The sequence below is a fragment of the Perna viridis genome, chromosome 1 (genome assembly GCF_037379345.1).
Source record: "Perna viridis isolate PV_CMFRI_1.1 ecotype Kerala chromosome 1, ASM3737934v1, whole genome shotgun sequence".
Classification (NCBI taxonomy): domain Eukaryota; kingdom Metazoa; phylum Mollusca; class Bivalvia; order Mytilida; family Mytilidae; genus Perna; species Perna viridis.
Window position 1 is genome coordinate 942,740 of NC_142445.1, and position 27,985 is coordinate 970,724.

The window sequence follows — 27,985 nt, forward strand, 5'->3', positions numbered from 1 at the left end:
TAACATATTTGTCACATTTGGAGGAGCTATTTTTTCAACAACAAGTTGGCATTCCAATGGGCACAAACTGTGCTCCTCTCCTAGCGGATTTGTTTTTATATTCATACGAGACTGAATTTCTTCAGAACTTTGTTAAGACTATAAATTTAAAAGATGCTAAATCCTTTACATACAGATATATTGATGATGTATTGTCCATCAACAAACCTTCTTTTGGTAACTGGTAACCGTCAATATATCTAGCAGAGCTCGTGATAAAGGAGACTACAGAAACAGTATGTTCTGCATCTGTTTTGGACATATATCTCTAATTTGACAAAACAGATATCAGCATTAAGATTTATGATAAAAGAGACGACTTTTGTTTTAATATCATAATTTTCCTTACCTGTGCAGCATTATTCCTTCATCTCCTGCATATGGTGTTTATACTATTGATTCGCTACGCTAGAGCAAGTCCTAACTACTCTGATTTCCTTGAACGCCAAAAATATCCGCATAACAGACTTCTGAATCAAGGATATGAGGAAATGCGTCTTAAAAGATCTCTTACCAAATTCTTTTTTAGATATCAGTCCTTGGTTGTAAAATACTCAGTTTCTTATAAAACAATGAGTAATGATTGTTTTTTGTAAAATGTTCTTTGTGCTGATGTAACCACTGATTTACCTATTATGACAATAGTATGCAAATACTTTTTAATTACCACTGGTATAGTCATGCCGCAATAGAAGAGGGGAGTTTAGCGCAGTGTAAAACCTAGATTTAACCCACCATTTCGTTTGAAGTGCCTGTACCAAGTCAGGACCATTGCGGTACCAGCTGCGTCGATGGTGTAATATCTATTTTGCCAGATTTATGTTGGGCTTGAATTGACTTTATTATGGATCGGATTAGTGTTCGGCAACTTTGTTGTCACCCTTATTCAAATTTTAATTCGATTTATTTTCTGGTGTTTTGTTATGCCCATTTCTCTGAACCGGTACCCTTGTTTTCATCGGATTAAGTGGCCAGTCGAAGGCAGACTCCGACGGTGAGCTTTATAGAAGGAAATGAATCAAACATTAAAAGAATCTCAATCAAATGAAAAATATCAAAAAATATGTTTAAAAATACACATCTTTCTTCATACCTTTGAGCAAAGGATTCATCTAAGAATCTTGAAATTTCAACTGTGCCACATCATTATTGGTAGTATTAATAGCACCATTCTTCTGATCAGAATTTGTCAGATGTTCCTTCAAATATTTTGGTTGTTCTTTCTATATCTGGTATTGTAGATACTTGTCTAGAAGGTTGAGAGAACAAATATTATATTGTTATACATGTATTTACGTAGTTTCATGCAAACCCGTTGAGTTGATCTTTTCTATGCTCAATTAAGTAAATGGTCAGAAATTGCCATTTCCCTATTTAAAAGCTGTCATATTTTTATAGCTTTGTCTTCTAAATTTCAAAACTGTAGCAAAAATATTTTTTTAACTTTTTGTATAAAAAAAACGCGTGACACCTAAAAATGTACAAAATTTTGAAAATTGCGTATTTTTTTAATACAATCTCTTAACCTATACGTTGTTTTGTACAAATATGAAAATACGGGGAGATGTAAAAAAAAAACAAACTTATTTTTCTTTTACAGATGTTGTGGTATATCATTACTCTTGCTGTAATAGTTGGAAATATCCGATGCCATGGGGAGATAACTCAAACCTACACTTTACCAGATGAACACAGTCATTTTTTCAAGATCCACATATCAGATGGACAAGTGTTCATTGGAGGTAGAAATGTTTTAGTTCATTTGAACTCCAGTTTACGACATATACAAACTGATGTGATTGGCCCAGTTAACAACAGTATGAGTTGTAAACCATTTGATCAATCATGCATTTATGCTAAATACGATAGTGTAGATAATGACGTCAGCTTGTTGGTGCCGTATAAATCCTATCTTATTGTATGTGGTACCTCACATCAAGGTCTGTGCTACAGATATAACAAATCAAATATCCACATTAAAAATCACTTCAAATTAGAAAAGCAAAACTTTCTAGGTAGTAATAACTCTTCAGTTATGGTAGCATCAAAAATCGGTGACACCAATGTTTTCTTTGTCGGACAAAGTTATGACGGTAGGAACGGTGCGTATTTCAATAAAGAATTTATCACATTAGATGTCAACGAGTTTGGGGATTCATGGAGCTTTGACATGTGGGCGGCCGCATCCTCTTTATCAGTCTGTTCTTCAAAACGGAATAGTTTCAAGTTAAAATTTCTATACATATTTGAAACAGACGATTATATACATCATGTATTTCTGCGCTCTATGAATAAATCAGGACACTTGGTATATGAAACAAGAATTTCCAGCATTTGCAAGAACAAATATTCATTTTCATCATATGAGGAAATGGCAATTTCTTGTCAGAATCCCAAGAAATATGACATAGGACTGGCAGCCCATTTCGATGGGCATCAATTATTAATGACATTTGGAGTGAGAGCTCACCGTCTTGGATTGTTTGAAGCAGATGCTACCAAAGGATCTGTACTGTGTACTTACACTGCAAATGAACTAATGCAAAAATTCAACAGTGAGGTACTTTCAGAATGTTACCGTGGTGATTCTTCTCTTGGTACGCCGTCTTGGCTATGTGATGACCGTTTCAAGTCGTGTGAAGCGGGAGGTGTAAGTATTGATTAGATGGACTTACTCTGTGATTTGAGAAAAATTACAGTTTTAGGTCTCTTATTCATACGTGCTTGAAAGCTTTTATTTATTTCTTCAAGTCAAGTTTTCATGCAATTTATTTATTCAGTTTGGTGGACTTTAAAAAAAAAATCCCGTAACTATCCCAATTGGCATCACTCGTGCATCTGTACTTTTCGATTTTTTTTCTACTCATACGAGACAAACTTTATCCAAGTTATAGTTTCATCATCTTTTGTTTTTTCACCAGCTTATATGTGTATCTGTCATGGCTTTTCTGTGACTAAGTTTTCTTTGTATCTGTCACTGCATTCTCAATGTAACTGCCATGACTTACCATAGTAAAATTTTATCTCAAACTCTCACCTATACTAGGTTCTACCTAGTTTGGTTTGGCTTTCTCACGAGATCAATTTCTAAAATATCCGACTAGTTTCTAATTATTACATTGTACTTAGACTTATAAATACCTGTTTCAAAGTTTCGATCGATTTCAATCATGATGACTTGACCCATATCTACATGTTTTACTAGTTTCGACCCATTAAGTTCTAATTTTGATCCGTTCTAGTTATAAAATGAGGACAAAATTTTATTTAACCTCATACACATGCGTCTCAATAGGACAAAACACAAACAAACATACATTCTCTCAATATATACAGTACGACATGATATCAATGTCACTTAGTCAAATAAAGAAATCATACACAGAAGTCTTCAAAGTGGCTAATCGTCAAATATTCTATGCCACTGATTTTGGCTTACTTTCAGTATCCCAAATGACACGAATGCGATATGCTCTAAAATAGTGTGACTTCCTCTAGAATCTTGGTTCCTCTTTTGTAATCATGATGACCCGAATGTTTTCAATCAAAACAACTGGTTACTAGTAACCAGATTAAACATTTATAGATATCGAGGCCCTGATAATGTGTATAACCTATATGGTCAATTGTAACGAGCCCCTGCTTCTGAATCGGAAACTGGATAATGTTCAATGCTAACCGATCATTTCATCTTTTAATGTAAACTTCCCGTTCTCATACAAGCAAAAACACACATAGAACACAAGTGTAGAATATTTAAGAGTAATCAAGGGAACCAAGGTTATAGCGGTAATCAAAAGAATGTAATCCAGGGACAAAGACCAGACATGGAAAACAGACACACACAACAAAAAACATAAAGTAACTGAAATCATACATACAAAGTAACAAAAGAAATGAGCAACCCGGACTCCACTAAAAACTGGGAGCATGGACCAGGTGCACCGGTAGGGTAAGCGTCCTCTGCTTTTCTAGAAACACCCGCCGAGTTGCTCATTAAAAAGTCAAGTCTGGGGTAGACAAACGAGGAAAGGAACACTATGACCCGTTGAATAAATCAGTTTTCACAATCGTCATGACTTTTCATTCAGAATTGTCAACTTTCCTTTCCTCTGTGGCAACATCCCTTCGGCTCCTGCGTATGGAGTGTTCATATCACAACTCATACCTTATGCCAGAGCTTGCCGAAACTACGCAGAATTTTTGTATCGCGCTAGAACTCTAACAAATAGGCTTCTGGAACAGGGTTATGTTGCTACAAGATTGAACCTTCAAAATTCTTTTACAAAAACTAAGGTGCGTTCTTTCTATAACTTGTAAATTTTCATATCCCCAAATTTCAGAACCATAGAGTAAAATAGGTTCGATCATAGCATCAAAAATTTTTAGTCGAAGATCAATAGGAATGTTCTGGTCTCTAATGTTTTTATAAATGCTAAATAAAGCTCTTTGAGGTTGGTTAACAAGCTTTTGTTTGGCGTTTGAAAAATTGCCATTGTCCTTAAAAGATAATCCTAGGTAAGAAAAGGTATCTATAATTTCTATATTTTCGTCTTGTAATCTGAATTGAAAATTAATATTACATTTCCGTATACAAAATATCATAGTTTTTGTCTTCTCTACATTAACCTTTAATTTCCAATAATTACAGTACTGTTGAAAAATATTTAGTGCGTTCTGCATCCCATCAGGAGATTCAGCTAATATTATAGTATCATCGGCATACAAAATTGCAAAAATTCTGAGTAAAATATAAAAATCACGGTCAGCTTGATCTTGCACCAAATGCAACGGAGAGCATCCACGATCTTCAAGAAATTCCCCAAGATCGTTTAGAAAAAATGAGAAAAGGAAGGGAGACACGTTTTCACCCTGTCTGACACCTGTCAAACAGGGGAAAAAATCTGATTGTTCACCATCATATTGAACACAGGATTTAATATTTTCATACATGTTGTATATAACAGTGAAAATCTTTCCCTTAATTCCACTCTTCAGTAACTTCTTCCACGAGCCTGTTCTCCACACAGTGTCGAAAGCCTTGCGGAAGTCAATAAAGGCGCAGAATAATTTCTTTCTGTAAGATTGATAAATCGATACAAGGGAATTCAAAATAAACAGTTTGTCTATTGTTGAATGTCCCTTTCTGAATGCAGCCTGATTTTTCGATAATAAGTCAACCTCATTAGCAAAGCACGTTAGTCTAGTGTTTAGTATCGAGGTGAAAAGTTTTCTTAAACAACTTATCAACGTGACTGCTCTGAAGTTGTCTGGGTTCATGATATCTCCCTTATTTTTATACACGGGTCGAATTATACCCACGGTCCAACTGTCTGGTACAACACCAGTATTCAAAACAAGGTTTAATAGTTTAACCAATAACTGGATCAATTTCGGAGGCGAGTTTTTTAGATACTCATTCAAAACACTATCCAGACCTGGGGATTTATTATTTTTCAATGATTTGATAGAACTACAAATCTCATGCTCAGTAATATCATTATTTAATATAGATTCAATCTGTGGATTATTACAAATATTGTTTAAATCTAAGACACCATCGTCATCGTCATCGTCACCATTATCATCATTAAGCTTCTTAAAATAATCAAAAAATGTACCTATATCTATAGGTGAGTTGGATTTACGAGAGCCTAAAACCTTATTCAGTGTTCTCCAAAAAGCTTTGGGATCATACTTCGAATGAGATCTCAACTCCGTCGCGGCTTTTGTTAAGTTTTCGCTTATAATCTCGCGATTTTTCATTCAAAAGCTTTTTCGTATGAACAGTTTTAACGTGTTTATATTTAGTTTTAGCCTCATTAAATGCACACCGCTTAATACTGCATTCCTTAGTGAACCAAGGTTTACAATCATTATTAAAATTAGTCTTTAAATTGTGTGTACCAAATACAGATGTAGCACTTTTATTATGTAATAAACATAAATCATTTACAATTGAATTTACCTGATCAAGAGTCACATGACTGTGTTCTACATTCATTAGTTTGTCCTCAATATTTTGTAAAACAAGTTCTGAATCGTCTTTTGAAACTTTCAGAAAAGAAAATCATCTGCTTTACGCTGGTTCATTTTAACCCTCTCCTTACATGTATTTTTGTTTTTACTATTTACCACTATCAGAGCCAGCGGGTATAGAAATACAAAAATGTAACCTGTTATGCACATCTGAAAACATAGGGTTAAAATCAATAATTTCAAATTCAGTAATTACATCGAACATATAAGGCAAGAGTAACAAATAATCAACTAGAATGACATTTTTACAGGTGGTTCGTCCTATACCTTGGTCACTACATATACGGCCATTGGCCACAAAAAAGTTACACCTTTTACATAGTTCTAACAGTTTTAAACCGTATCTATTAACACCACCAGCATCTAGACTGATCCTATCTAATGGGATTTGTTTGTGCCTTAAATTATCAAAACCAGAAAAAGAAATGTTTTCGTCTGGGATATCTAAAATATCTAAAAGTTGCTCGTCATCAGACACTACAAAATCTGGTAAAATAGCCGTTCATACCACCAACAACTAATGTATATCCTGTATTTTTCCTGAAAAATTAAAAAAATCATCTTCTATTTCAATAAAACTTTCTTTTGAAGAGTAATTTGAATCTTCAGGTGGTACATAGCAACATCCAATAAGAATAGGCTCGTTTAAAGAAGAAATTTGTTTTGAAATTTTAATCCACTGGACAAACTCTGAGTCAGAGTCAATTAACTCTAAAAAATCTGAAAGGCACTTTCTGTAAATTATAATAATACCACCAGATTTATTTTTCACATTTGTTCTGTTTTTAGAATGAACATTGTAACCCTGCGGAATGCTTAATTGATCATACTGATCTGTTTTTGTGTCTGAAAAAAAAAACCCAAATCAAATTGCTTTATCAATAGGTGGAAGTCAGGGTTCAGTAACTTTGATTTCATTGCACAAACGTTTAAGTATGTAATGTTCAGTTTACTAATAAAACCAGTTCTAACGTCTGATGCGTTGCCCTAGTCGTGGGAGTCACGACCTTGATCTCTATTGTGTATTGGCGGTACGGGTGGAGGGTCTATACGAGATCTTATGTTGTACGGACGTCCATCAATGTGAATTTGGTCATACACCATCGTAGCACGTTTCCCTTGTCTCTGTAATTCTTTCATTTTTGGATATAGTATCCCACGACGTTCAACTATTTCCTCTGGATATTGTTGGTTGATTGTGTACTGAGGTTTGTCCACCAGTTTGGATGCGGCTTTTCTTACCATCTCATGGTCTGTAATTGACAAATCTGGCTATGATGTTTCTAGGTTTTCCGTCTGTTCTGGCACGAAGACGGTGAACATTCTGAAATTCAATGTCCCCAAAGTTCGATATGTCTAGTTCCTAATGGCGGAAATGTTTTAACACTGCCTCGGTGTTTTCAGTTTCAAAGTTTGATATTCCACCAAATATTAAATTGTATTCCATCGAATGGCTTGTAATTTCATCAAGTTTTCTTTCAGTTCAAAATTTTCAGTTTCTAAGTCATATGCCTTCATTTCAAGAGAATTCATTCTTTCGTGTATGTCATTATGGTGTCAACCTCGAGTATATATTTGTGCTGATTTTGGGCAGTTTTGATTTCTTGGATTTCTGTTTTCATATCAGAAATTGCCTTTTCAAATTTGACAAAATTTTCATTGATCTTATCGATAACATCAAGTTTCGAGAGTTTATCTTTAAAGAAAGAGTCTATTTGATCAAACCTCCGGTTAAGACCCTCCATGGTGGAGAAAAATATTTGGAGAGATTTCGAGTCGACTGGTTTTGGGATATCGGTACTGGAATAGGCTGCTGTATAATGTTGTTTGGTGGCAGAGGTTGTTGGGGCTGAAGTTGTGACTGTATCCCAACAGATTCCTGTGGAGTACTGTGATTAACGAGAAATTGAAGACCCGGGCTGGGCATGCCGTTGTAAACAGGGAAAGTCAGATTGTTTGGATACTGACTAGGCGATCCGTTGAGTGAAGCCTGTGGACTAAGATAGGACTCGATTGCTTGGTTCAGTACATGTGACAGGGGCTGGGACTGGGCTTGAGGTTGCGGTTGAGGTGTACCCGCCTTTGTTATTGTCGTTTTACAAGGTGGGGTTAAACCTGAATGCCCTTGGTTTTTCCTCTTATTTCCTTTTGTTATGTCCGGTTAAATTGCATTAACACATAATATAAGAAATGTTCATATTCTCACCGAAAAAAGAAGTCAAATCCATGTTGAACACCTTAATTAATCATTTAAGATCCGGAGCTCTACCTGCCCGTCTGTTCGATCCGCCATCTTTTTTCTTTTTATCTTAAATAATTTGAACAATTTCTACCTGCTTTAATCAAAATAATTTGAAAAGTTTCTACCCGTTTTAGCAATAATTTGATTATTTTATACCAGTGTAAGTAAAATAATTTGACTAGTTTCTATCCTGTTTTAGTATAAATAATTTGACTTCTTTTATCTTCGTAAGTAAAGTAATTTGACTAGTTTCTACTTCTTTAAATTATAATTTGATTATTTTATACATCACATCTACCCCACGGAAGTTAATATAAAGGATACTACACAGACACTATGAAGTCAGCCTCATATATTGACATACACTTAGAGAATGATGGTAAAGGAAAACTTTTTCTGAATTTTCATTGCGTATTGTCAACTTTTCTCTCATCTGTAGCAACATCCCTTCAGCACCTGCTTATGGAGTTTTCATATCACAACGCAAACGTAATGCTAGAGTTTGCCTTTAATGTGGATCCTGAAAAACTCTAAAGATCTTCTGGAGAGAGTAATCACGGGAACCAAGGTTCTAGTGGTAATCAAAATAATTTAATCCAGGAACAAAGACCAGACATGGAACACAGACATACACAACAAAGAACATAAAATAACTAAAATAATACATACAAAGTAACAAAAGCAAATGAGCAACTCGGGCTCCACTAAAACTGGGAGCATGTACCAGGTGCATAGGTAGGGTAAGCGTCCTTTGCTTTTCTAAAAACACCTCAATGGAGACCCTCAGTTCAAGATTATAATCAGAATAAAATATCATTTAAACCTTTAAACATTTTTTCAACACTTTATACTTCTATTCCCCACACTCAGTTAAAATCACGACTCAAAACATTATACATCGTTGTTTTCCCAAAAAGGTGGTATACCTAGATATAAACATATAGTTCATGGTAGACATTCCTAATAATTTGTAAAAAGAATAATTCCAAATCATTTTCCAAAAATACAGATGTTTTCAAAATGCTTGAATTTTGGATTTACAACATATTTGTCCAGCGTGGCAGACGCGTTTTTTTTTTTCAATAAACGATCGGCATTCCAATAGACACAAATTGTGCTCCTCTACTTGCTGACATATTCCTTCAATTTTATGAGGCTGACTTTATAGCTGATCTGATCCTAAAGAAGAACATCGTATAGTTAGATCCTTTAATCTCTGTTTCCGCTATATGTATGACGTATTATCGTTAAAGAGTAATCAAGGGAACCAAGGTTATAGCGGTAATCAAAAGAATGTAATCCAGGGACAAAGACCAGACATGAAAAACAGACATACACAACAAAGAACATAAAGTAACTAAAATCATACATACAAAGTAACAAAAGTAAATGAGCAACTCGTATCGGGGATTTGATATATTGCATCTACCCAAAAGAACTTGAGATAAAGGATACTACAGACACAGTGAAGTCAGCCTCATATCTTGACCTACACTTAGACATCAATGGTAAAGGAAAACGACTGACCAAACTATACGACAAACGTGATGACTTTTCATTCACAACTGTCAACTTTTCTTTCATCTGTGGCAATATCCATCAGCACTGCGTCATAAGTTATGCCAGAGGTTGCCGTAATTACGCAGACTTTTTGTACCGCGCTTGACTTCCGGAACAGAGTTTTGTTGTTACAAGATTGAAGTCATCGATTGAAGTCATCACCACAGAAGTTTTATGTTTGTCATCATGAACTTGTGGATCGTTACGGTGTACATTTCAATGTGTCTTAGTTTTTCTTTCTTCTTTCGTCTACCTCGGACTTGACTTTTTATGAGCGATTCGGTGGGTGTTTCTAGAAATGTAGAGGACGCTTATTCTACCGGTGCTCATTTACTTTTGTTGTTTAGTACATTTTATTTTGGTTATTTTATGTTTTTGTTGTGTGTGTCTGTCCCTGTATTTCATTCTTTTGATTTCCGCCCGAATCTGTGTTCCCTTGATTATTCTTTTATTCCAGGTACTAGATTAGGTCCAGGACTAGTTTTTACCTGTTTACGTAAAGAAAATGTGAAAAGTTTCATTTTGATATTTTTCATCCAGGTGGGATTGTTGTCTTTTTGATATTTTTCATCCAGGTGGGATTGTTGTCTTTTTGATATTTTTCATCCAGGTGGGATTGTTGTCTTTTTTGACATTTTTCATCCAGATGGGATTGTTGCCTTTTTGACATTTTTCATCCAGATGGGATTGTTGTCTTTTTGACATTTTTCATCCAGATGGGATTGTTGCCTTTTTTGATATTTTTCATCCAGGTGGGATTGTTGTCTCTTTGATATTTTTCTTCCAGGTGGGATTGTTGTCTTTTTTGACATTTTTCATCCAGGTGGGATTGTTGTCTCTTTGACATTTTCATCATATCCATTCTTGTTATATATAAATATTGTCATACGTCAACAAAGTTCTTGAAAATGTTTTGGATTAGACGCCCACCCCTCCTTGTGATAGAATGGAAAAGTCCGAATGCAAGTTATAAAAAGATAAGAATATCATCCATAATTTGTTTATAACAGTTTCATCTGCTGTGTATACATTTTAGTCTTTACTTAAATCTGGACGTTGTTAGAACAGCCAATGCATTGCCCATTTATAGTAAAGTTTAAGATGTTTCTTGAACTCTTTTTGGTATTTCCAATATTGATTAACAATAGTGAAATTTCAACTTACCTTATAACTATAATTTTGTGAAAGAACTATTAATGCACCGTACACAATTTAGATGATCTTTTAAGAATTTATTTAAAGGTAATGTGCTTAAACTAGGTTTATTTACTGCTTAAGGTGAAGGTATTTTGCTTTAAATCTTCCATCTGTTTTTATGTTCGTATGTATTACCAAATTGTTGGAGTAACTCTATATAATACTCAAATAGTTGGGGTAACTCTATACAGTACTCAAATAGTTGGGGTAACTCTATACAGTACCCAAATAGTTGGGGTAACTCTATGCAGTACTCAAATAGTTGGGGAAACTCTATACAGTACTCAAATAGTTGGGGAAACTATAGAGTACTCAAATAGTTGGGGTAACTCTACACAGTACCTAAATAGCTGGGGTAACTCTATACAGTACCCAAATAGTTGGGATAACTTTATACAGTACCCGAATAGTTGGGGAAACTCTATACAGTACTCAAATAGTTTGGGAAACTCTATACAGTACTCAAATAGTTGGGGTAACTCTATACAGCACCCAAATAGTTGGGGTAACTTTATACAGTACTCAAATAGTTGGGAAAACTCTATACAGTACTCAAATAGTTGGGGTAACTCTATACAGTACCTAAATAGCTGGGGTAACTCTATACAGTACCCAAATAGTTGTTGGGGAAACTCCATATAGTACCCAAATAGTTGTTTACTCTTTATCGTACCTTACTTTTTTATCATTTTGTTATGCAGACTTTTCTATTAATTATTCCTTTTGATTAGAGTTTATTAGTTCGGTAATTTTGTATTTATTCTTTATTTAAAAAAATATTGGTGAACGACGAACAAGTGATGGCATTCATTACTGTAAAAGAGTTTCCACGGGAACCAAGGTTATAGCGGTAATCAAAAGAATGTAATCTTGGGCCAAAGACCAGACAGGGAAAACATACACAACAAAGAACACGAAGTAACTAAAATCATACACACAAAGCAACAAAAGCAAATGAGCACCTCGGACTCTACTAAAAATTGGGAGCATGGACCAGGTATACCGGTAGGGTAAGCGTCCCCTGCTTTTCTAGAAACAAAAGCATGCTTTTTTGTGAGGTAACAAACAAAATACTAGTACAGGAACAATTCATGATGGTAACAAACAAATTAAAAATGTATGGCTAATATGCATAGAAAGTAAAGGGAGCATAACGTGTGCTCCAATGCAAAGCAGAAGCGATAGGTTTAGTGCGCATTCAAACCTTTCCATCGAAAAGAAAACCTGTACCAAGTCAGGACCATTGCAGGGAAAACCCCTGTACCAAGTCAGGACCATTGTAGGGAAAAAAACCTGTACCAAGTCAGGACCGTTGCAGGGAATTTTATCTTGATATTGCCGTTTGTTTTACAGAGTATTCTTTTTTATTATTGCCTAGAGTATATCAGTTGACGCATTTCCTTAATCAGGGGTATGAGGAAATGCGTCTATAAAGATCTCTTACCAAATGTTTTGTAGACATCAGTCCTTAGTTGAAAAATACTCAGTTTCTTCTAAAATAATGAGTAATGATTGTTATTCTGTAAATTGTTCTTTGTGCTGGCGTGACTGTGGATTTACCAATTATGACAATAGCATGCAAATACTTTTTAATCACCACTGGTGTAGTCATGCCGCAATGGAAGAGGGCGGCTTAGCGCGCTGTTAAAGCTATATTTAACCCACCAGTTCGTTTGAAATGCCTGAACCAAGTCAGGACAATTGAGGTACCTGCTGCTCCAGTGGTGTAATATTTATTTTTGGATTTGACTTAATTATGAATCGAATAAGTGTTCGGTAAATTTGATGTTACTCTTATTAATTAATTTTGTTATTACCCTTCGTAGAAACGACACAGAGTAGTTTATTTTCTTTCCAGGTACCTAATGAGAAGGTGATGTAAAAAGTACTAACAAAACCTTACCCTGAGTTTTTACACTGACATTTTTATGTTAGTTTTCAGCATGTTCATTATAATGATTGAAAATACAATGGCAGCAAATTTGGAACACAGAATATATACAATTTTCAACAAGAATATGAAAAAAAACCATATACAATAATTATAATTATAATATTTATAATTATAATGGTTATAACGAAGGTTCTAAATGTTTATAATAAAATTCATGCAAAATCTTCCGACTTTGTTGCCATGGTGGTAATGGTGTTATATATCGGCATGGTAAGAACTTAATTCTTACATTTAACAAAATTAGTAATTTCATTTCAATATTAAAACTAAAATATCTGTGGGCAATACTCGATAACTTCGCCATTTGATCACGTTCATACTTTAATCTACCTGCAATTTGATTTAGGTCAAAATTTAAAAGATAGGGTCACAATGGTAAGATGTAAAAAAGATTCTGTGAAAATTTTATTCAATACCAAACACAGGTTAATCGAAAAAGCGATATCAGTTAATTAAAGTATGTAAGTAATCGACAGAAATTGATGATCAAAATTAATTTTAATTACCTTTAATTGAAAATAATTGATTACATCTATAAAAATCATATGTAAATACGATTAAATTTCAATTATTTTCCAATTTTTTGTTCGTTGTTTTTTTGTTTGTTTATAGTATAGTACATAAGGTTTCTAACATTAACACCTTTAGGTCTGTAATAAGCATGGTTCAATACTTCAGGATTTTTAAACTAAACATAAAAGGACATGAAATCATACTTTTGTATTTTAATTTCATATTAAACTTTTGGAATGACTTATCGAATAAAAGTTATTTCCAAATTTGTCTAATTTGGGAACAAATATTTTTACAACAAATACATTGTACTGAATAATTATATATTTTAGGAAATGTCTAACAAATCTGTTTATTGAATAATAATTAGCCCTTTTATCTATACGATACTATTTTACATAAGGGTGCCTCTTTCAAGTTTAATAAACAATAGCATCTTACAAAAATGAATTGTAAATAAAAAAGCTCGTCATTAAAAATATGAAAAAACTTGTATTTTATTATAGAATCTTGAAAGGGAAAATAAATAGAGGGAAGCTGGCTTTATCTAATCTTTCCGTATATGAAGCGTATTAAATGAAATCATCACATGTCTTTATCTATTTTGGTAAAAAAAAGTTTGAAAAACTTATAACCCAGTTTTGGCCGGTATCACTCACTGCAGGGAGTATTGCCCAATCCGGGTAGACCTTGATTACCTGGGAGACCTGACAGCCAATACTTGGCCAACCCTGTTATTATGCATTGTTTACTACTTGTGTATCCCTTAACACTTAAGTTCGTTCTTCTTGACGTATTATAGTTAAAGTTTTGTATGTGAACATACTCAGGAAATTCAGTTTTAGTTACTTCATCCAAATTAATCGATTGCAATCGATAACACAGAAGAAAGGTATGTAATTGACTGCAAATCGATTACACAAAGTTAAACTTTGCGTAATTATTGTCCATCTCTGTTCTATTCAGCTGCGTAGAATGGGTTATAGATAAGAGATGGGTACCCCCACTTCAGAGATTTTACTGATGTGAGACCTAAAAAAACTTCAGATTAAAATAATAAAAGAAAACGAAGGTGCACATATTCAACACTAAATAAAGATCCCGTTGAAGTTTTATTAAATTCCATTTTGTGGTGAAAGTTTTATTCAATTTACATTCAGTGGTATAGTGTAATTGAAAAAAGTACGATCAGAAGGAAGGAAGAAAGGAAGGAATGATAGACACCCCAGTCACTATTTGCCAATGGGGATCTAAATATGCCTATTTAGGAAAATCAAGGGGATAGGTAAAAATGGTCCGACATAGAGGAACTAAATTAATTTCATGAAGTTAATATTTTTTGCATTGCAGGACAAAGCTTTTAAGATTTTTTTATAGCAGTAGTCTAAATTTCGCTCCACTGTGGTTTTCCTCAAACAAAAGTGTCGAAATATAAAGAAAAATACATGCACGTATAGTAAAAGAATAATCAAGGGAACCAAGGTTATAGCGGTAATCAAAAGAATGTAATCCAGGGACAACCTGTGTTAAAGTGTGATATATAAATATATTTAAGTATATAAGTGATTAGAATAACTATAGTATTGCATGACTAGTAATAACTGCCATGATATTATTCAGCTTCTCACATGTTATCACTAACAATTTTATTTTCAGAATTAGCTTGCTTTAGTATATTATCTATATACATATATTCATGGTCATGAAAATGAGTGTTTATATAACATGATATATACAATTACTTAAACAATATATTTTTTACATAATTCAAACATTCTCTGTGAAATATTCAATTTACGAATGGAAATAACTTATTGCACGTTCGTTCTCTTTATTCTAGAATAAAGTAATTCTCTCTTGCAACCAGACTAAAATGCCTAATGGAATAGAGTCAACTGGTGAAGGTTATAGTAATACTGCCAGTTACACTTCTGTAGATGAACTAATGACGGCGGTATACCCACTAGGAAACCTGTCTACAAATGGAGTGGTTGTTGGGACTAATAGAGGATACATTGGGAAGGTAAAGAATCATGATAAACAATGTCACACAAGCTGAAGTATATATGTATCATATATATTTTTCATAAAATTATTGTCATTTCTTCAAATTTTGATAATTTGAATTATGATAGTCCAGCTAAATACCAACATCGATAATCATAAATTATTAAGTTATAATTAAAATTTGGGTATTACTTTATAATGTGGTTACTTGCCATGCACTAGATGTCTAGGCTACATAATACATGCACCTCCTTTTTGATAAAGCTATATATTTATTAAAAAGTTTTATGGTTATATAAGAATGTAATCCAGGGACAAAGACAAGACATGGAAAACAGACATTCACAACAAAGAACATAAAGTAACTAAAATCATACATACCAAGTAACAAAAGCAAATGAGCAACTCAAACTCCAGTAAAAACTGGGAGCATGGACTAGGTGCACCGGTAGGGTAAGCGTCCTCTGCTTTTCTAGAAACACCCGCCGAGTTGCTTACATTATTTTTGATTACCGCTATAACCTTGGTTCCCTTGATTACTCTTTTATAAATGAATAATCAAGGGAACCATCTTTAATTCCCATGATAATCATTCAATGTGGCATTTGATAAAAAAGGTACTATTTCGACAGTCATACCCTGCTGTTCATGACTGTGGTTCTTAATCAGTTCCAGGTTGTGTGTTATCCACTGCGTTCTCATCGTTTTCCACTTCTTGTGTATTCTTCCTATTTATCAAAAATATATTATAGGATAACACTGTACATATTATAGGATAACACTGTACATATTTGTACTCAAATATCTGTCAATATAACATGCATTATTAATTCAAGGTTCTAATACCATCAAGTAGAATGTACGCAAGGTTTGACGTCAGCCAAAATCCAGATATTCGTGTAAATCAGGAAATGGCTCTTGATAGAGAAAACAACTTGTACGTTCTGACGGGTAATAAGGTATATATGTAGATATTATACATATATTCAATAAGAAATTGTATGTTCTTCAGCATGTTTGTTGTTTAGGGTCATTTATTACTTGGTAACCAACTTTAGTAGAGTTCTAAAAATACTATTCCAAACATTTCACTTACGTTATCAAAAAAATCCGCGGATTTAATTATTTTGCATCAAAATATTGTTTTGTTGTTTTTACAATTTTGCATTTTTTCAGATGATCCTCCCTATCTATAAAAAACTTTATTGTACTTGCGTATTAGGTAACTAAATTGTCGATGACGTCATGTCAGCTGCATCTTTCATGCGGTCAGTGTGTTACTAGTGAGGACCCTCTTGGATGTGGATGGTGCTATAGCAAATGCTTGACACAAAGAGAATGTTCTCAGCATTCATGGCATCATCAATCGTGTCCTCCTTTTATACACCAGGTAGGTAATTCCCACTAGGAAGCAGGATGTCAAACAGAGATGGTCTCTTACCTTCTAAATAGCACAGAGTCTGAGTATTTAATCTTTATTTGTTCATGTCGTTCGTTCGGTTATTATGATGATAATTATCCACATTCATGTACTTCGAGCTTAGTATAGGGTTGTGTAACTTCGACTTACGTCAGCACTTCAATGTTCTTAAATTACAATGTCATCCACAACGTGTGGTGTGTATGTATTCCTTTTTAGCAAAGTATTTTCCAAATGTTTTTCCCATATACTAAAGTACTTATTACACGAAAACTTATAGTTTTCCTGATGTTTGTTTTTATTTTTTGGTGGGCTTTTGTTTCGTTTTTAACAATGAAAACAGTTATACAAGAAGTGGTGAAACTTGATTGATTGAAATTTCGTCAGACAAATGAACGCCCGAATGGTACTTGTTCTAATTAAAACATATTTGTCTTTAGTCATGACGTGCGTTACATTTGTTAAAAGATTGACTGTAGAATTTATAACCTGTAGCAGTAATATTTCGTTGATATTCTAGACAACAATACAGTTGGAACATATAGGCTTCAATTAAATTGTCATTACCTTCAGATAAAACCCAGCAAAGGACCTTTAGATGGCGGAACTAGACTTGTCATCTTTGGTGAAAACTTTGGAAACAACTCCCACGCTATTACAACAAAAATAGGTGGATACATCTGCAAAACTCAAACATGTAATAACAGCATGTAAGTTATTTTTATTTGAAAAATAGTAAAGTGCATTATAAATTCGGATTGTGATTGTTTCATCCTGTATTAGTATAGTTCCTTATAAAAAAAATCAAACAAACATATAAGGGTTTGTGTCACAAGATAATTTTCAGATTTGTAATTTAATTAGCATGTTTAAATATTCATTATATAAAAACTAAAATAATAGGAAGCACAGATCTGTTGTACCACTAGTTATACTCATTTAATTTGTAGTGTTTTCTTTGTTAATATCAATGAATTATCTCCTTTTGTAACTTTGTGCTTTAATGATTTCGTTGTTAACATATCTCAGCAGAAAGTGTTTAGTCTAACAATGATAGTTCTTTGAATAAAAAGTCAAAAATACGCGATAAACAATGTACATTTTTTCAAAGGTTTCCCTCTACAACAGAACATTTTGCAAAGAATAATCTGACACAAGATGTCTCGCCTATCCTTATTTTTTTCCAGGAATGTGGATTTGTTTTTTTGTTAGTCAAATTTAGATAAACAGTAAATGTAAAATATTATGTAAATAACAAGGGAGCACAAATAAAAGTAAACTCAGATAATCAGATATTGTATTCTTGTTAAGACCAAATAAAATAAATTAATAGGTTTACATCCCCTCCCGCTCCTAAAAAATACATTTGTTTTAATGGGACAGGAATTTCAAAGAGTAATCAAGGTAATCAAAAGAATGTAATCCAGGGACAAAGACCAGACATTTAAAAAGTCAAGTCCGGGGTAGACAAACCAGGACAAATCAGGATTTCTTTCACTTCATTTTCTTGTATTTAGGCACTATAATATACAAATCTTTCAACTCTTGGTGACCAAAATAATGTTGTTTCTTCTCAGAAACTGGTGTGGCTATGGATTTAGAACATGTCCATACTCCAAAAAGATAATATTAGGCCAGGAAATATGTGGTAAGGAGTAAAAAAGAAAAAAGAAAATCCTCCCAACCACCCAATATATTTGGTGAGGGTTTAATGAAATTTACTTAGCCCAAACAAGACATGGCTTTGTCTGTAGCCAGGAATTGATGAGGAACTGCTTCTTTTTTTTTCTAAACCATACAGAGCAGGAGAAAGTTTGCGACTCGTGCAGGCCGGGATTAGCTTCCCCTGTGATAGCACGAGAAAGTCTGGAAGCTGCCCAAGTCACAATCAAATATGCATGGCCAATCTAGCGTCTATACCATTTAGCACCCCAAAATATATTAATTAGGTAATAAGCAATCTATGAATAAATTCATTATTATATATTATATCGAATTAAAATTATTGCACACTTATATAGAAAAATAAGGGGTGACAGGAGACAACCTTGGAGTATTTCTTGCATGTTCATTGAAGGATGGTAAGAGTGTTGAATTGTTGATGACTTGGCATTTGGTGTTTTTGTATAGTCCTTGGATAATCTTTACAATTTGACAGGGATTCCAAAGTGTCTTAGTACCTTCCAAAATGCATTTCTGTTAACTGTGCTAAGGCATTCTTGAAGTCCACGAAGTTAATGTAGAGGGCTGATTGCCATTCTATTGACTCCTCGATGATGACCAGTAATGTGGCAGTTTGGTCAATACATGATTGACCGCATCAGAATCTGGTGAGTATCTGAAATCCTCTCTAGTTTTTGGCAGTTGCTCAAGTCGTCCTTCTTTTGAAGCATAATGATGAAGCTTATACTCCACTCTTCAGGGATTTCGACTGTTTCCCAGATGTTTTCAAACAGGTCATGCAAGGTGATGTAGGGCCCCGTGCAGGTCCGAGTGTCAATATAACAGGCCAAATATTGCTGCTCGGGTGTTAAACCCCAACAATAAATAAATCAATCAATCAATCGAGATGTTGTAGGTTATTTCCTTGTTGATCTTCAAGACCTTAGGTGGAAATTAGGTTCGGTTCTGGGGCTTTTCCAGTCCTTATTCGTAGGGCTTTTATGATTTCATCCTTCGAGATTGGGCCAGTATCAACATCAAGGTCTTCTCCAGGAGGTAGATCAGGAGCATCTGATATATCTTCTCCATTAAATAGTAGTCGATCTAGATTTGTTATCACATTGCCATATTTGTCTTTCACTGGTTTAGATGTGTTGGTCTTACTACCTGTCAGTTGGCGTGTGATGCTGTACTCAGTTTTTGTGTCATTTCTGTTCATTGCATTCTTTGCTTTTGAAGCGAGCTCGTTGACGTAGGTTCTTTTATCATGTCTTCTCCTTTCTCTTTACTTCTTTCCTAATGCTTATATGTTCGTTCGACAACCCTCATGTCTTGACCTGGTCAAGTTATATATTAACAGACCTACGCTTCTCAGTTGTCTCGATTGCATCGTCAGATAACCATGGATTGTACTCCGTCTTTGAGAATCCTAAATTCTTCTTAGCATGAGGTGTTATATGTTGATTTTACTCTTTCCAATTTTTTTTCTACTGCGCCTCTTCCTTATGTTATACTTTCGCCTTCTAATCTGATTTTGTCTGGTTGCCATGGCTATCTTGATCTTCAATTTAGCCACCACAAGATGTTCGGATGCTATATCAGTATCTTGATAAGCTCTAACGGCTGTCATGTTCTTTCTCCATCTCCTGGCGACTGTAATGTGGTCTATCTGGTTTCTAGTGTTCATCTCTGGAGACACACTGGTTGTTTTGTGTATATCCTTGTGAGGGAGTTGGAATGTCAAAACTCCTATCACCAGATCGTTCTGGAAACAAAAATCTGCATTCTGTGTTCTCTCCCTGTGTTATCTTTTCAAACTTTGGCATTTATGTCACCTATTACAATCAAGATGCCCCAAGTGTTAATTCAACCTTGGGTAGCTTGGAGCTGGTCGTAAAACTCTTCTTTGTCTTCTTCCTCTGCTACCTTGTTAGGAGAGTAGCATTGGATGACTGTTACTTTTTGTATCTTTGACATAAATCTTGCCACGATAAATCTTTCACTTACAGGATTCCATTCCATGATTTGGCCTTCATGTTGAGTGAGATTTCTACTCCATGTTGATGGTTGTCATCCTAGTTTTGTGGTCCAGAGTACAGTAGAGTTTGCCCTGGAGATAGTATGACCGTTCCAGATGATGTCCGTCTAACTTCGTCCCAAAATATCAAGGTTGTAGAACTCCATTTCTATTGCAAGCCTGGGCAGCTTTTCCGGTTTTGTATAATGTCTCCACGCTCCAGCTTGCAATTATTGAGGCAGTCTTAAGGGAGAAAAGTTTCATCGGCGGATGAAAAATTATAGTTAAGTGAAATTGAATATATTTTGTAATACATATACACATATCACAAGTATATTTCAGGAATGTTGCATTGGCTTCAGATCATATAGTGAAAATATTAATTAGTTTCGTAATTAAATGTATTATGTAAAAGATGCATATATAAATAACGGTATATACATGTGATTTTTTTAACAGATAAAAGGTGCTATGGAGTAATATTTATAGTTTAATTGTTCATGAAAGATGTGCACTATAAATGTTTGACCAGGGTCTGCTTTAGTAGTGGTTCTAATAGTTGAGAGCATTCAGGGTCATTAATTATATAAGAGCAGTGCTTTTGTAACAAAAACGAGATTGCGTGTAATGTTGGATTGTATTTTGTTACAAATGTTAATAACTTTTATATTTTATTGACTTAAAGTCTGAGAGCACAGTCGAGTAACTTTTTAATGAATTAAAATTTTGACTATTAAGTCTTAAGTGTCGTAAGTTTCACCCTATTCCATTTGAATTTAATTGCATTTTCTCTAAGAAATTTACTGAGGACTTAGATAACGTATAAGTAAATTTGAGTAGTTCCGGTTCTTATAAGCAATAATAAATAACATTTGAAATTGATCAAAAGACCCAATTAAGACAATAAATCTATCATCTCGGAGCTAATTATGTTGTGCTTGTTTGGGAACTTTTCAACCATAAAGTTCTTACATTTGTATGTCGCATATGTCAGGGCAAGGGATTGTCCTCATTGCACATTGCAACTGATTCTAATAGAACAAATAGAAATAAGTTCTCATTGCTCAAAAGTATAGCATAGTCTTCTTTTTTCATTTCAAAGTGAACGTTTCCAGCCGCCTTAATTAGTTCATTACTGAACATGCTTGTATACATGCGTACATAAGTTCCTCGGTCTTTAACTATAGGTAGCAAAAAATAGTCGAGAAGTCTTCGCAATTTCCCCGGTGGGGAATAATCGGACGGCATTGTATTCTTATCTTTTCTCTATTGGAGATAAAATCTAAATTGAATATAATGTTTAGCGGTAGTTCATATATTTTTTACATCTTTCTAATAGTTTGTTTAACAAACTGGATTAATATATAAAACAAAAGTCTCTGGATATTGATATCCATTTAGTCGTTCATTTAAACTTTATGAATTTTTCGACTATAAACCATAAAATGTTAATATTAGATGCATTTGTTACTTCCTTATTCATAAACAATTAAACATGTTGAATGGCAGTTTATGGTACATTCACTCTATGTTCATGAGATTCCTCTCCTCTATTTTCCTTTTTTTAAATATTTTTTTTCTACCTAAACAGTTTTTTTTATGAAAAACAGAATACAACATTATTTTTTTCACCATTAAGCAACTTCATTTTTTTCCTTGCCACAACAAAAAATATTTTTTTTAATTTTTCTTCAAAATGAAATTAATTTTTTTTTCAAAAATATCCCAGGCCCCCCTCATTATAAAATGGTCGATGCCTAATAGCTATATGTGCTGCACACTTTTCAACTTTATATGAAATATTTTTTATCAAATTTGACAAAATTTAACAAACACCTTTTTAATGGAAATAACAGGTCGTTAATTAACATAGCAATAATACATTATACACCGTCAATAGTACATTATACACCGTCAATAATACATTATACACCGTCAATAGTACATTATACACCGTCAATAGTACATTTATAACATATATATCATTTTCAAAAGTATCAAGAATAAAATTTTAGGATAACTTGCACAACAGGAAATGTTACTACTGAGGCTTCTGAACATGTACAAGTTACCGTGTCGACAACATCCTATAAGAGGTATTTTATAAATGGGACATCAGAACAGAACAATGTTACCTACCAGTACAAAGTAAGAATACTATATCACAAAAATATCAATATAAGGTATTTATGTTTTCAAATTCGGTGATTGCAGGTTTATAATTTAGAATGGTAGATCATAATGCCTTCCAAAGAGTAATCAAGGGAACCAAAGTTATAGCAGTGATCAAGAAGAATGTAATCCAAGGACAAAGACCAGACATGGAAAACAGACATACAAAACAAAGAACATAAAGTAACTAAAATCATATATACAAAGTAACAAAATCAAGTGAGCAATTCGAACTCCACTAAAAACTGGGAGCATGGACCAGGTGCAGATTATTAAACATTTTTTTCAACTCGCGGGAGTTTCTCATGCTCATCTGGTCTCGCGGCAAAGCCGCTCCACGAGATAAGCATGAGAAACTCCCTCTCGTTAAAAAATATTAAATAATCTAATAATACAGATTTTGACATGTGATGTTCATTATATCATACTAGTATATTTTAACTATACTTCAAGTATGGTCGGTGATGAAGTGCGATATAGGTCTAGGGCGTGACATTGGATAAAAAGAATATTTTAATCAAAATATATGTTATAGGATTAGAAAGGATATTTTTGATGTTCAACTGACATCTTAAGAATTTCGAATGAGTTCACCTAAATATTCAAATAACTCTTACAATACTAAGAAATACACAAAATAATAGATTATATATAAAATGGAAATTAGATTCAGCCTAATAGGATTTTTTATTGAGATAAAATTCTGAAATTATTACCCAAAGTTTGTACAAAAGAAATGGAGTTAAAATATTTTTGAAAATTTTTAAGATTTTTTGTCGAGGATTTATAAAATTCAAACGGACCATAACGATTTAAGACATGAAATAAAACACACAGATAAATGTCTGGTATAACATTATATTATATTTCAATATGTATATGTAGAATTGAAAAAGAAGATTTTGTATGATTTGAAATGAATTTCAGGCGTTAAGTATCGAACATGTGTACCCTGTGAAAGGTCCATTGTCTGGTAATGTACTGGTCACTTTGATTGGTGAGAATCTTGATATCGGCTCCAATACGTCTGTCAATTTTGGCTCAGTTAATTGTCACATTACCAGGTAATCAGTTGTTATTTACAAAGTGGGGTTTATAATGATACAAATATCCGTCCTTCTTCCATTCCGTCTGTCTGTACTTCCTTCATTCCTTCTGTTACACGGAGATGTACCATTTTTTTTCTTTACTCCTCATACACCACTGAATGGAACTTAATGAAACTTTATTTCGTATTCCCGTTTTGACCACCTATTTTAGATTCAAATCAGTTTGGTGATTTTACATAATAAAAATATGGACATTGGCATTTATGAATATGGGGACACCAGGTACCCATACTTATCCGCTACCCCTCTCACGTCATTAAACGGTTTTAATGAAACTTTCACATTCTCCGTAGTACAAGTTTCCATCGTGCATTTCGACCCAAATCAATTTGGAGGTCAAATTGTTCATTTATCGAAGGGAGGTATGGGGTATAACTTACGAGAGTATTGCTCAGTTATTTTCTAGTCTTTAATTCGATTTTCCTGTTTTTAATCGAATGCGAAATATCAATTTCCTTTTTAGATACGAATATTCTGAGATTGAACACATTTAAACACACTGAGCAATTATTTCTATTAAAAATAAAGCTTAAAGCTGTGTGCCTGTCTTATTACGACTGAGACGTTGATAGTATGCGCTATGCTTGTTTTAACATAATAAATTATTGATTAACAGCAAATATATTTCCATACACAAATACCTGTTTTATTGATTCCAGATTCTCAAATAGAAAGAATTTACAAAATATTCATTTTGCAGTGTAAATGCTTCGGTGATTACATGCCGCACACAGTTCTGTTCTGACTGTACAGAAAGCCATGACAGTTCGATATGTCTATACCGAGGACGCATCACTTTACAGGTTGATTATACTCAGACTTCACCACGTCACAATGGAACATTCTGTTTTACACATGATCCAAAAGTCATCCAACCATTATCTAGAAGTAGTTCTATAATCAGGTAGATCTGTTCTGGTCATTACATCATTATAACTTTAACGAACTTCGAAATTATTTATCAGCATGATGCCTATACTACGAAGTCTCCTTAGAGATGCTATAATCTTCCCTTTGTATATCTTTTTTGACAGCTGTTAAGATAAAGTAACATGTTAGATATGTTCATACTGAACAATTTCCTGTATGAAATTTGTCAACACAAATAGTTTACTAGTATGATTAACAAAACAAGTTGATTAATCAAGTTAGGTTATTATGATAGACAAAGAAGGCAGCATATTTAGCTATCCAATATCATTCCCTTTTTCATATCAAATCTCTTATAATTCCGCGAGTGGAAGTAGATGGGTATGTTTTTGAAAACCCCATATCATATTCTGTTTCTTTTTAATTTCAAATACCGTATAAGGATATGTCGATGTGAATCAAGTAACGTGAATTAATTTAATGTACTGACCAGTTACGTATTTGTTCCGGGCTGTGTGGATGCCTGTGGTTTGGTATTTTCAAGCAAAGAAAGACTTCTTTTTTTATTAAACATGACAATTTTTTTCAGTGGAGGAATTGACATCGAAGTACCCGGTAGTTGGTTTGACTCAGTTTCTAGTCAAGTCATGCAGTTTAACATAAAGGGTGAAAGGATAAATACGGTATTATACAACTAAACATGTTAATTCTGGAACGTTGTCACAGTTTACATTTTAATTCTGGAACATTGTCATTGTTTATATGTTAATTCTGGAACATTGTCATTGTTTTTACTTGTTGGCATCATTTTAATTTAAATATAAATTCTTGTTTTATTTTGATAAGTAAAACAAAGATAATAGAAATCAACATTAAAATATCATTATCTGACATCCATCATATCTAACTATTCAGTAGCCATGGATGTTTATTTTTCTGTTGTATAGTCATGTGAAGCATTAAAGTCTGGTTCCCTGTTGGTCTGTCCCATACCAGATCTATCATCAATAACTAATACAACATTGGATGTAGAGAGAAGTTTGTTGTTTAATGGAATACCTAGTTATACAGATATTATGATGATATATCCTGATCCAGTATTAGACAAACTCCGAAAATCATCCAATATCAAATATATTGACATAAACGATAAAGTCTTAGAACTTAAGGTTATTATTTCAATGTTTTAGCTCATTGTTTCATAGTCTGAAAGGTATTAACTGTTTGTTCTACTAGGTTTACTTGTTGTATTTGATATCTGTTTTAGTTTACATTTTCATATATGTTGTTGTGGAGACATTAGAAAAAAAAAATCCTAGCAATCATCATGACATTTTAACTTCAATATTAAATTAATGTTATCCACCTCTGTCTCGCAAATGTTTCCATCTATTCAATAAATACGTACACATTTTAAAATTTCCTTTCAGTATTTTCTTACAATTACTTAAAATTATCCTTTTCTCATTTATAATTTGCTAATTTTAATTATGCTTCTGGTTACTTGTTTTTTAAAATATAGTGAAAAACTACACATTGAGGCAAAATATTATTGAGTTCGTAGTTATAAAAAAGTTTTTAAAAATTAATTCTTCTTTGTCAGGCGCTATGAAAAATAATAAATCGCAAGCCTAGAATACATCTCAAACATTTCAAGTTTCTCCAATTCATCATATTTTCGTTAGAGCCGAATTGAAACCCATCCCAGGATGATCAAAAATCTACTTCAATCTCTAATTGTTACTGACCTAAGGTTTTCCAATTACGTTGATGCTAATGACCACGCATTATAACAAATCTTTCTCTTGCACCTACAGGGGGAAATGTTGAGTTTGTCTCTGAAAAAAGATGATTACTCGGTGAAAATTAATGGCTCTAAGTGTAATGTAACAGAACTCAGTATGACCTACCTAAGATGTAATCTGTCCAGTACTGTACACATCCAAAATATTCCTCTACCTGTTGAGGTAAGTCTGCAGTGCTGTGACCAGCCCTGCAACATATTTGTTTACTTGTTGATGTAATTCTGCAATACTGTGACCAACACACAAACACAATTCTTTACTTGCAGTAAGTCTGCAGTAATGTAACCAACATAGCAACATATTTCGTTACTTGTTGAGGTAAATCTGTGGTACTGTAACCAACATAACAAAATATTTCTTTACTTGTTGAGATAAATCTGTGGTACTGAGACCAACATAGCAACATAATTCTGTCTGCGGTAATGTGATCAACACATCATCATATAAAAAAACTCTAAACAGAGTATGGGAGTAAGGACTACTAAGGAATGAACTTGCAAGGTAAGCGTTCTATTGTTTCATAAAAAAATACCCACCGGGTTGCTCATATGTCGAATTTTTATAAATGTGTGAGCAAGATTAATCAAAGGAACCAAAATTCTAGCAGAAATCAGAAGAATGTATTATAGGGTCAAAGACCAGATATGGAAAACAGACATACACAACAAAAACATAAAGTAACTAAAATCATACATACAAAGTAACAAAAGTAAATGAGCAACTCGGACTCCACTAAAACTGGGAGCATGGACCAGGTGCACTGGTAGGGTACGCGTCCTCTGCTTTTCTAGAAACATCCGCCGAGTTGTTCATAAAAAGTGAAGTCCGGGGTAGACAAAAGAGGAAAGGAAAACTATGACACATTAGATAAATCGGTTTTCATGGTGCAGATGGATACCTCGTAACGATCTGCGAGTTTATGATGACCGTAAAATTTCTGTAATGATGACTTCAATATTGTATCAACTTAACCCTGTTCCAGAAGTCTAGTTGTAAGTAGTCTAGCGCGATACACAAAGCCTGCGAGCTATGGCAAGCTCTTGCATAACGTATGAGTTGTGATATGAAAACTCCACACGCAGGTGCTGATGAGATGTTGCCACAGATGAAAGGAAAGTTGATAATTCTGAATGAAAAGTCATCATGTTTGTCATAAAGTTTGGTCGAATCCCCGAAACTAAGATTGTTTACCCATAATACGTCATCTATATAGCGGAAACTGGGATTAAAGGATCTAACTAAATGATGTTCCTTCTTTCGGATCAGATCAGCTATAAAATCAGCCTCATAAGAGTAAGGGAATAGGTCAGCAAGTAGAGGAGCACAATTTGTTTCCATTGGAATGCCGACCGTTTGTTGAAAAAAAACGTCCACCACAC

At 33.7% G+C, this 27,985-nt stretch overlaps 1 protein-coding gene and 1 long non-coding RNA gene across 3 annotated transcripts in view; one reads left to right on the forward strand and one right to left on the reverse strand.

The window, feature by feature from the left end:
• LOC148626774 (hepatocyte growth factor receptor-like) overlaps window positions 1-27,985 on the forward strand; it is a 53,620-nt gene that overhangs the window by 8,365 nt on the left and 17,270 nt on the right. Inside the window, exons 2-13 of one of the 2 annotated variants that reach the window (XM_088588380.1) lie at window positions 1,640-2,689; window positions 12,936-12,950; window positions 15,385-15,567; window positions 16,388-16,510; window positions 16,774-16,941; window positions 17,545-17,681; window positions 22,666-22,798; window positions 23,750-23,886; window positions 24,632-24,835; window positions 25,391-25,484; window positions 25,749-25,970; window positions 26,619-26,768. In XM_088588380.1, the coding sequence (XP_088444506.1) occupies window positions 1,640-2,689; window positions 12,936-12,950; window positions 15,385-15,567; window positions 16,388-16,510; window positions 16,774-16,941; window positions 17,545-17,681; window positions 22,666-22,798; window positions 23,750-23,886; window positions 24,632-24,835; window positions 25,391-25,484; window positions 25,749-25,970; window positions 26,619-26,768 (2,616 nt within the window). The remainder of the gene's footprint in view (window positions 1-1,639; window positions 2,690-12,935; window positions 12,951-15,384; window positions 15,568-16,387; window positions 16,511-16,773; window positions 16,942-17,544; window positions 17,682-22,665; window positions 22,799-23,749; window positions 23,887-24,631; window positions 24,836-25,390; window positions 25,485-25,748; window positions 25,971-26,618; window positions 26,769-27,985) is intronic. The other variant, XM_088588460.1, reaches the window with a different exon arrangement.
• LOC148626775 (uncharacterized) lies at window positions 24,554-26,635 on the reverse strand. The gene is made up of 2 exons (XR_015923700.1): window positions 26,550-26,635; window positions 24,554-24,965 (listed from the first exon to the last, which is right to left on the reverse strand). It is a non-coding gene; the product is annotated as an uncharacterized LOC148626775 (long non-coding RNA).